This window comes from Trematomus bernacchii, unplaced genomic scaffold (assembly GCF_902827165.1).
Source record: "Trematomus bernacchii unplaced genomic scaffold, fTreBer1.1, whole genome shotgun sequence".
Lineage (NCBI taxonomy): Eukaryota > Metazoa > Chordata > Actinopteri > Perciformes > Nototheniidae > Trematomus > Trematomus bernacchii.
In genome coordinates, this window is record NW_022987615.1 from 819,162 (window position 1) to 830,559 (window position 11,398).

General features: G+C 40.5%; 1 protein-coding gene across 2 annotated transcripts in view; it reads right to left on the bottom strand.

Annotated features, from left to right (window-relative positions):
• The window catches only part of bcap31 (B cell receptor associated protein 31), a 28,570-nt gene extending 17,417 nt beyond the window's left edge, over positions 1-11,153 (bottom strand). The window contains exons 1-4 of one of the 2 annotated variants that reach the window (XM_034132179.1): positions 11,022-11,153; positions 6,575-6,674; positions 507-607; positions 59-203 (exon numbers count right to left, since the gene is read on the bottom strand). In XM_034132179.1, the coding sequence (XP_033988070.1) occupies positions 59-203; positions 507-607; positions 6,575-6,666 (338 nt within the window). In that variant the 5' untranslated portion in view covers positions 6,667-6,674; positions 11,022-11,153. The remainder of the gene's footprint in view (positions 1-58; positions 204-506; positions 608-6,574; positions 6,675-11,021) is intronic. The other variant, XM_034132180.1, reaches the window with a different exon arrangement.
• Between the last annotated feature and the right edge of the window lie 245 nt (positions 11,154-11,398).

Here is an 11,398-nt window from a genome sequence, read left to right on the forward strand (position 1 = left end):
TCGGCATTTAGACCTGTGTGAGTGTGCGTGTGTGTGTGTGTGTGTGTGTGTGTCTCACAGGCAGAGCAGCAGGGCGAAGCCGGCGATGTACTCGTTCCTCTGCGCTCTGAACAGTTTCATGTGGATGTGTTCGATGGCCGTGGGGTTGTTGGTCAGATCCACCTTCTCCGGCACGCTGTACTTCCTCACCTCGCGGAAAGCATCTGCGCACACACACACACACACAAAGAAGAACAACATCGTCAGTGTGTATCCCACAAGTTGAGTAGTGTCCAGTTGCATTATGAACTTTAAATGTTACACAAAACCAAATGTGCTTCACAGTCTGAGATAAGTTGATTGAAACTGAATTCACTTAATACAAGAGCTATAAAGACCCTAATTAAACTTATAAGGATATTTTATTTGCTTTATTGATCACCAGAGGAGTAATGTAGGTGATGCAGAACACAGACTGAAATGAGGAAGGAGAAGACGAAGAAGGAGGAGGAGGAGAAACAACCTACCGATGAGCAGGAAGACCAGGATGGCGATGGCCACCATGAAGGAGGTGTTTCCATAGAGAGCGATGGTCTGGATGATCCGAGACTTAAAGATCTTACTCCACCTGCAGGAGCAAACACTCACATTATAACACCAGGGTATATGCAGGAATCCTGAAGTCAGATGTAAGACCTTTGAAGACCTTTTTTTAAGACCCTTTCCATACATTTTAAGACCTCATCGCCACTTCGGGTTTTAACCGGTTACATTGGCGACACACTTTACCTCACATTGACTATATACAGTATTGATTGTCCTTCCTCCTTATCTTCCAACCATTTGGACGCAGACTTGCATTTCCCCATAACGATGTTGTTTAACAACCGGCGTAAACGGGCCTTCGCGCGCTATCAAGCAGTGAGCGTGCAATGTCCTGTTCAGATGACGTCAAATCCAACGGGATGCCATAAATAAACTACACAGAATCACACTACACACCTACGCAATGATTCCATTCAGGCAGACTGTAGAATACAACCTCTTTGGACAATTTATATACTTATTGAAAACAAGCTGCCAAAATGTAATACCTTGGAAAATGCCGTTTAATACTTTTTAATAGCCTTCATTTTCGCTAAAACTTTTAATACTTTTTAAGACCCCGCGGACACCCTGAACACAGAGTCGATATACACAGTAATAGATGGAATACAGTCAGACAGCTGAGGCTATGGCTCCATCTAGTGGAAACAACACACTACACACATCTGAGGAAAATGTCCTTATACCCAGATACAAATATTGGTAGAAATCGGATCATGAAGGGAAACAGCACTTGTGATTATAAGGGAAAGAGAGTATTAAAAAGTGACGGACAAAAGGGAGAATTTAAATAGTTTTAGATGCCAAAAATGTACAACTCTTTAAATATGCAATAAAAAAATATGATGTATGTACAACTTTACAAGTACAGTATAAAAAAAGTCATTATTGATAATTAAAAAAAAGACAGAAATGTGATCTTGAAGGGAAACAGCACTTGTGATTATTCAGGAAAGGCTGTTAAAAAGTGAAAGACAAAAGTGGGGAATTATTTGATTTTAGATGCCAAAAATGTACAACTCTTTAAATATGGAATAACCCAATATGATGTATGTTGTATTTGTACATCTTCACCATACTTACTGCAAGTTCAGTATCAAAAAAACAATAAAAATAGGACATAAAAACCAAAGAAATGTAGAAATCCCAAACCTATCGATTCATAATTTTAGTATTTAAAAAAGGACCAAACCTTCAATGTGTTTTTGGGAGATGAAAAATACCTTCTTATTCAGATTGTTTGTTTTTAATATGTTCACAACTTTATAAAAACAAACCTTTTCTCTACTTTGTTTGAGAGCTTTATCTGGGAGTCGCAGTCGAGATAAGATTTGAAATAGTGGCTCCTTATTTGTTCTAGGAGTCCCTTTTAGCAAATCAAAAGTTCCTTATATTGCGTTTCTGTCTACTTTTGAATCGAACCACTCATTCTCCAGCAGCTTCTGATGAATCGTCAGACTTTGTACAATCAGATACTGAGTCATGGGGTGTTTCTCAATGTCGAGGACGCTTGCTTGGTAGCACATGTCTTCCGAGTCACCTGCTTCAGAAGCGAGGCAAGAATCCTTCCTAGCCTCGGAAAACAAAGAACTGTGGAACAGGCTAACAGGTGTGCGTCATATGAGAGGCCCCGCCTTAAATGGAGCGCGATTTCCGCCAAAGATTTGGAAATTGGTCCGTGCGCAAAGCATTGTGGGGATTTTAAGACCGCGGAGCCTCGAAATTTCTCACTACAAAGTACGCCGGCCTCGGTAGAATTCCAAGCATGCTGGACATTGGAACAGTCCTTCGGCGGGACTCGATGACGTAGCATGCTTGAAATAGTGGCTCCGGAGCAGCCTTCCTCGACATTGAGAAACACCCATGGATGTCTCTTATATATTTACTTTAAATCCGGAACATCCCTCAGGAGTTTCTGGGGATATTTTGGTGATAAAAACCTGCTGACATGAGCTCTGGGATCAGAGACGTGTCTGTTCTGTGAGTTAATCAGAGGTCGGTTATAATCTGTTTCACACAGAGCGGCTCCGTTTCAGATAACTGTTTAAAATCAATCCAACTGGAACCGTTTGACTCTCAGCGAACGCTCAAACACCACATTCACAAACTGTGTGAAAGCTGAAAATGTCTAGCAGAGCGTCGTAGTTTAGGAATGATAAAGGAAGCTTATGATGACAAGAAAAGGAGAGACACTTAAGTCTGAGTGGAGGTGTGGTTGACGCGTTGCTAGGTGTGACTGGGCGATAAAACAATAAGAAATAATTAAATGCACTCGTAGTTGAATAGTGGAATAAAATAAATAGTGACAGATGTGCCAAGAGGAGATTTCTCTTGGACTTCAAATCAAACTGCAGCCGAGGCACCAGGTAGAACATCTTACACAGAATCAAATCTATTGTCCAGGAAACTATTTCATTTGGGCATTTATTTTCCTTATGTTTAAATTATGAAGCCGACAAAGAATAAGGGCAGACTTTAACAATGGTAATCCCTTTCCCTCATAAATAAACATATGCCTTTCCGGTGCCAATAACTCCTCCACCTGTCTCTAATAAATACCAAATCACCCAGTGCCTGAAGATGCCTTCAACATAAAAAGCATTACCAACTCAAATGTACTCAAAACTGTGCTGATAGGGTACTCGCACACACAAAGCCGTGGCAGCACATCACTCCCACCCTCATCCACCTCCACTGGCTGCCGGTCAAGTCCCGCATAGCCTACAAAGTCCTCCTCCTCACCTACAAGTCCCTCCTTGCCCCCCAGTACCTATCGGACCTCCTTCGCCCACATGCCCCACCCCGGAACCTGCGGTCTTCAGACTCTGGCCTGCTTACCACCCCCCGCACCAACCTGCGAACCTTCAGGGACGGAGCCTTCAGTGTGGCAGCCCCCACTCTCTGGAACGCTCTCCCTGCAGAGATCGGCAACATCCCCTCGCTTGACGCCTTCAAAAGGGCCCTCAAGTCCCATCTGTTTGCCAAGGTCTTCGGCCCCTAATCTATTTGTTGTTTTGTCTGTGAGACGGTGGGTGTTTCTCAATGTCGAGGAAGGCTGCTCCAGAGCCACAAGGATGCTACGTCATTGAGTGCCGCCGAAGGACTGTTCCAATCTCCAGCATACTTGGAATTCTACCGAGGCCGGCGTCTTTCGTTGCGGGAAATTTCGAGGCTGCACATGTGTATCCTCCGCGGTTTTAAAATCCCCACAATGCTTTGCGCACGGACCAATTTCCAAATCTTTGGCGGAAATCGCGCTCCATTTAAGGCGGGGCTTCGCATATGACGCACACCTGTTAGCCTGTTCCACAATTCTTCGTTTTCCGAGGCTAGGAAGGATTCTTGCCTCGCCTCGGAAGGACCTGACTCGGAAGACATGTCCTACCAAGGAAGCGTCCTCGACATTGAGAAACACCCCCTTTGTCTGACTGCCTTTTGTTTTTGTTATGTTCCTACTCCTGTTCTTCTTTGTAAGAGACTGTTAAACAATTGAACTGAAACAATTTCAAAACATTAATCTGCTACTTAGTAATATATATATCTAATATATATCATTCCAATAACTTGTATATAGACTCGTACTGCACTATTCCACATGCTCACTTTATTTTAGAACTATTTTTCTTTTTGTATTACTTTACTATCTGTATTATTATTATTATGTTGCATTGTTGGAGAAGCCTGTGACATAAGATTTTCAACGACATAATTACTCTGTAGCTATGTTAGTTTGACAATAAAGAACCTTGAACGTAAAGCGACCTTGGGTCTCATGAAAGGCGCTATATTAATCCAAGCTATTATTATTATTATTATAATGATCAAATGACTCTACAAAACAGGAAGAAAAATAAATGTTTACTTGTGAAATATTACACAACAATGACCAGCTCCAGCAATATGATTAACCATATAATTTAGTATCTATAAAAAGGAATAGTGTGTTAATATTATTTGAGAGACGATCTGTTGAGTCAGAAGCCATACCTGCTTACACAATGTACATTTCAAATACAACTCTTTGCGCTGTATCCTAATCACATGCTTTTACCGTCAGAGTTTATAGATTTTCTATCTTCACGGTCTACTGTATATTTTCTACTTTTCAAATTCTATTTTGAGATGTTTAAAATTCTAGTATTGTTTATTTCTACTCTTTAATTTCTACACATGTGCAATGCCTTGTTTTGTTTTGTATGCTGCTGCAAGGCAAACATTTGGGATCAATAAAGTACCTTTTATCTTATCTAACAGTTGTTAGCTTATGTTGATTTCCCAATGCTGGTAATTGTAGTACTCAATCCATGCCAGAGACGTTGGAGTAATGATCACTTTAGTTGAGTTATTGTGGGTGTGATCAGATCAACTGAAATCAATCTCCCTATAAGATCTAATCTGTAGCGTTTCATTAACTCAACGTAATAAAGCTTTTGGAGAATATCTCTTAAACCCCGTTGTCTTTCGGCCATTTTCTCCTCTGCTTTTTCAACTCATAAGACTGTCCAAAGTCTTCACTACTCCTAACATTTATTCACCTTAGGAGCTCACTTCAAGTCTGAAATGTCGGTTATAAAACATTTTTCTTCATCAGGATCTAGTCTTAAAAGTAAAACAGAAGATTATTCGATAACGTAACAATTCTAAGATGTTCTTTTTTTAGAAATGTGTCACTAGGAGCCAGTCTTTGTGCTAGAAAGCTTTATGATTACAGGCCCAGATTCAAGCCCTGTTAATACGACTGAGTTGTCATAGTATACTGAACTCAACCTGATAGAAGTCACACTCAAAAGACTCAAGGCGTTCAAACATCTGTGTTTTGAGAGACAATTGTTTGGTTTGTACGAGTCATGCATCATGCGCTCCCTTTTAGAATGAATAAATACAAAATACAGTAAAGTTATAGTCAAATGAATGAACATTGCACGACGACATTCAACAGATAACATCGATTCATTTGGATGTATTGCTAACAGTGTAAAGGTAGGTAAACAACGTGTAGCCTGTTGTCATGTCGGAGACAAATTTACAGCAATTTCTACCAAAACGTCTGAAAAAAAATTGCCGGATACAGAAACATTCTGACAATAAATACAAAAGACAGGTGAGTAAATGGACAGGTGAGTAGAGGAACTAGTGTGGAAACGGACAGGTGTGTAAATGGACAAGTGGGCAGAGGAACCAGTGTGTAAACGGACAGGTGTGTAAATGGACAGGTGAGTAGAGGAACTAGTGTGTAAACGGACAGGTGTGTAAATGGACAGGTGAGTAGAGGAACTAGTGTGGAAACGGACAGGTGTGTAAATGGACAAGTGGGCAGAGGAACCAGTGTGTAAATGGACAGGTGTGTAGATGGACAGGTGAGTAAATGGACAGGTGAGTAGAGGAACTAGTGTGTAAACGGACAGGTGTGTAAATGGACAAGTGGGCAGAGGAACCAGTGTGTAAATGGACAGGTGAGCAGAGGACAGGTGTGTAAATGGACAGGTGAGTAAATGGACAGGTGAGTAAATGGACAGGTGAGCAGAGGAACCAGTGAGTAAATGGACAGGTGAGTAAATGGACAGGTGAGTAAATGGACAGGTGAGTAAATGGACAGGTGAGTAAATGGACAGGTGAGTAAATGGACAGGTGAGTAGATGGACAGTAGGGCTGTCCCGAATACCTGAGATTAACGGAGAAAAAGTCATATCTACATATAAAGACGGAGAAAGTAAATGATAACGTTTACGGTTAAGTGTTAGCACCCCCCGAAGAGGCTCAAGCTCTAACGTTGATATTGGAGTTTTCAATAAATTCAATTTGGCAGACGCAGTGCAAAAAAGAATATCCGAATAACGAAATTGAAACCCGAATAGTACTCCAACGAACGAATATTCGAGTACAGCCCTAATGGCCAGGTGTGTAGATGGACAAGTGGGTAAATGGACAGGTGTGTAAATGGACAGGTGTGTAGATGGACAGGTGTGGAAATGGACAGGTGAGCACCGACCTCTTGGGTGAGATGAAGGGGATGCAGAGCAGCAGAACGAAGAAGACTTCACCGTAGAGGAAGGTGGCGACGGCGGTCCACTGCAGACTCATCCTGACTCCTGACAACAAAACACAAACCTGGCATTAATGTTTGAATCTTAAAACAGCAGCAGAATTAAAACACAGAAGCTTGCTTTTAATTCAGCTCCAATCAATATGTACTTCTTACGTTTTCATGCATCTTATTCTCATTTGTTTTGGGTGCAACGATACATGGCTACAGTTTTATTGAGCACGAGATGTCTTTACAAAAGTGTGACCAATTAGATTCAGGCATTACAATATTTAAAAAAGGCGGATTAAAGACAATAAAATAAAAACAATGACTAGCAAATGGAAACATATCTACAGTAGAGAAGACATTAACACAGATAATACGCAATATGAAATATTCTGGATATATTCAAATGTTATATAAAAGACCAGCAACAGAAATATTGACTTATTCTACAGGAGATGATTACGCCCGTCTGAATACCATCCTGTGAATAGAGGGAAATAGAAGACATAAAGCCATCCCTTATCATTGTATTATTAACCCTTGTGTTGTGTTTGAAAGCTGTTTCCGTTCATGGTGTTCGCGGGTCAGTTTTGACCCATGATTTATTTCAGTCCAAAACACAACCAAAAAATGACTATCATCCAATATTGTTTTAACTACATCATAACTAACTTATAATGCATTCATAACCGTACAATCCTGTTGTAATTTAATGTTATGTCCCAAAACACATTACACCACATATTGCACATGTGCATATGTGTGTTCAAGTTCAAGTGTTAGTGTACATATTCTTTGAGAAAGGTGGAGTTCCCGTGGGGGGAGGGGGGCAGAGGGAGGGGGCAGAGGGAGGGGGGACCAGGGGTGTTTCTCATGTTGAGTAAAGCTGCTCCAGAGCCACTATTTCAAGCATACTACGTCATCGAGTGCCGCCGAAGGACTGTTCCAATGTCCAGCATACTTGGAATTCTACCGAGACCGGCGTACTTCGTTTGGAGAAATTTCGAGGCTGCACATGTCTCCACGGTCTTAAAATCCCCACAATGCTTTGCAAAATGTCCCCAAATCTGTGGCGGAAAATGTAAGGCGGGGCCTCTCATATGACGCACACCTGCACACTTGCTAGCCTGTTCCACTCTTTGTTTTCCAAATGCCAGGAAGTATTCTTGCCTCGCTTCTGAAGCAAGACGCTCGGAAGACATGTGCTACCAAGCAAGCGTACTCGAGATTGAGAAACACCCCAGGTGCAGGTTGCGAAAAATGATTGTTACAGTGGATGAAGGGGGAGGGGCTGGGGTGTCTAAAGTCAAAGATTAATCTTGATTGGGCCAAATTTGACCCCGAGTGACCCACAACATGCTGCCGGGTCTCCCCAGACCCGAACACCAAATCATACACCTTTTTTTTTTTTAGAGACCTTCAGACTTGGCTAAAATTGTCCAAATCAGTTTTGTAGTGTTTAAATAGCTGTGGTGGAGGATATCATGAAGCCTCGTTCCCATACAAAAAACTAGAGCGTAGTTATTATATAATTTTAACTTGGAACGGGTCACGGGAGACCCGAACACAACATAAGGGTTAAGTTTGAAAAGCCGAATGCTCACAAATATCTGCAGCTTCAGAAATGTGTCCGTAAGGTTTGAAAACAAACACTGAGCTGTAACAACACGCAGGATATACTACAACTTAAATCGAGAAGAAGCCGAGAGGATAATTAGAGGCCAGGTGTGATGAGTTTATTATTGGACGTTTCAGAGAGCAACAGTTTGTAAAACTTGATTTTGTAAATGGGTAATAGTATTAGAACAAAGATGCACCAACTTGAGCTGAAACTAAAGTTAACCTCTGGTTCAGTTTCATCATCCAGGGCAAGAGCTCATAAAATAAAGATAAGATCAACTTTATTGATTCCAATATTATTGGGATTGTTGTTTTGCTACAGCAGCATAACAAAACTAAACAAGGCATTGCACATAATTAGAAATTAAAAAGATTAGAAATAATTAACAAAAATATAAAAAAACAGAACTAAAGAGTAGAAAAATATACAAGTTAACCGTGATGGCATATTCCATTATATTGAGATTTACTTCAAATGCATTTTTAGAGAATTCACTTCATCCTTTTTACATTACAGTTCATGCATTTTGCAACCGTACACCACACATATTTAATATTTTATTTTGTATACTCCCCATGAATTTCCGCATTAATTTACCCATTAGATTCTAATTCTTTTAAATACATCTTTAATGAACATATTTGGAATCACCCTGAGATCTAAGATGTTATTAGCAATTATAAAACGGACAAGTCAAATCAAGCAATCTGATTGGTTCTTAGCCGTGATATAATGAGCGTATACCACGGGTAGAATTGTAGTTACTTTTCAACCGTATACGGCCCGCGAGACCATTTGGTACGGCCCTCGAGGTAATTTATAAGACACACGCAAAAAAGAAAAAAATTAAAGAAATCTAGATCACAACATAATTAAACAAGCGAGTGCCTGTTTTTCCTGGCCAAGGTCAGGGTCCTTGAAGACAACACGAGCCTAACGTGTCATCACGTGGTATATGTCTCGTCTGACAGGGGTGCAGTTCTGCCGGAGAGCACCAGAATGCCGCTGGGCCGGGACTTCACAAATTGCAGTACCCATAAGGAGCCAGTAGGAGCCTTATGGGTACTACTCATACATACATGGTACTACTCCGCTTCGCGTCCGGCCGAAGCACGCCCCTTAGCTGTGATATAATGAGCATATCACCGCCTGTCGTGAGCTATTGCTTAAAGGGGACCTATCATGCAAAATGCACTTTTGTACGTCTTTTATACATGAATATGTGTCCCCGGTGTTCCAGGGAACTCACCAAGTGTCAGAAAACACAACCCTCTCTATTTTCCTCCATACCCAAATCTCTAAAAAAGGGGCTGCAACGGATCTGATAAAAACTGATCCAGATTTGAACACTGTCCTGACGTCAGGACGGTGGCGCTACGGCTATTGGGCCAACTCCACCAATCAGGAGGAGACAGCCACGGCCATTGCCGTTCGAAAGCGCTGGAGACGCTGTAGTACATATGCCAGGCCTCTAGATGGTGCTGTTCTGCCCTTACAAAAACAGAGCTAAAAAATGTCAAATTGAGCAAAATGAGGCATGGCTAAAATGCATGATCTGTTTGATATTTTGCAAAAAAAAAAAAGTATAAATATGCCTTATATAGGTATGGTCCTACACTATATTATTCAAATATAGCATGATAGGTCCACTTTAAACGACTGCCTCTCTGTACATCTGTTTATTTGTTTATTTCTATCAGTATATTATACAAGATGCCAAAGTAAATCAAACATAATCCCTCAGCACTGCTAGGTAACAAAAACAGAAACATTACAAGTCAAAATATTTAAGTTGGTAAATACATTCATAAGATAAAATACATGGTACTACATCTCAAGTTAAAGAGATCACAGTTCTGATTCTTGAGCGACTGTCGGAGAATCCAAATTGCAAAATATGTAGGGCACTCATATTGCTAAAAGCCTATAAAAAAAACATATAATTGAATTAAACTAACTAAAGCCAGTGTGGAGGATCAGCTGACCAGTGAGGTGGGTGTGGCAGCAGCTGTGTCATGCAACACTGCAACACACTGCCAACATCTCAGTGAAGAAACACACTGAACTTTGGTTTAATTTGTACATTAAAACACACATTAAGACACAAGTAGCATAATCAATGTCTATAAACTAGTTTCTCACAGTTTTCTTTCTCTGTGGAACAAAATAACGTATATTTTTCTATTTTAGAGGGATAGATTGAGTCCTTAAAAAGGTGATTTAAATAAGGATACACGACACACCTGGCAGGCAACATGTAAAACCTGTTTATTCTCTATTAACAGCTAAAATAGTGTTTAGATATCGTCCATTGCTAAAACATATTGAACTACATCAACTGCACACCACGTGAATATCGTTTAGGGTACATCTATTAGCTTGAGTCAAACAGATTTAAGCATATCAAGTTCAAACACACAGGTTTTAATAACGTGTATTTGTTGGATTTTGACAGGAAACCCAAGTTTGGTTTTTAAAAACGTGAATTACTTGAGCTAATAGCTGAATGTCTCCGTGTATTTCCTGGAAATTAGCCACTTAGCTTGTAGGCCCCGTCTAATTCCTGCTTTGTATTGAGTCAGATATTCATGTATAATGTAATAAATTGTGTCTCCATGTCTGGGGTTTTCTCTGGAATGTGTGATGTTGAAATGTCTGCTAACAACTTGATTTACTAAGTTTACAAACTTGGCGTTAAGTTAGCAAGCTAAACTAGTTAGCAGATGTTAGCTGTCACAGGCTTTGCTAAGATAGCACCAGTTGTTAGTCAGCAGGTGAACTTACCTGAGACTATTCCCGCAGACACAGAGAAACTCAGGAAACACGGAGCTCTTCTGACGAGCTTCAAACTCTCTACTAACTGGAGTTAGCTTAGCTTCCTGTTGTAAACACCTCCTGCTTCCGGGGTTTAATGCCAGCTCATCCAGATCCCGGCATTTGATTGCATGAATCGATGCAAGTGGGAGGAGTCAACATGTCACTTCCGAGTTTTGACATTTCATATTATTATTTTGTTGTACTTTTTGTACTTTTTCGTAAACAACATAGCAATTTTGAATTACACACCGGCAAAATGTGCATGTTGTCAATGTATTACAATAATCCCCCCCCCCCCCCCCGTAAAAAACATTCAAAAATAATAAACAAACAAAGAATTGAAA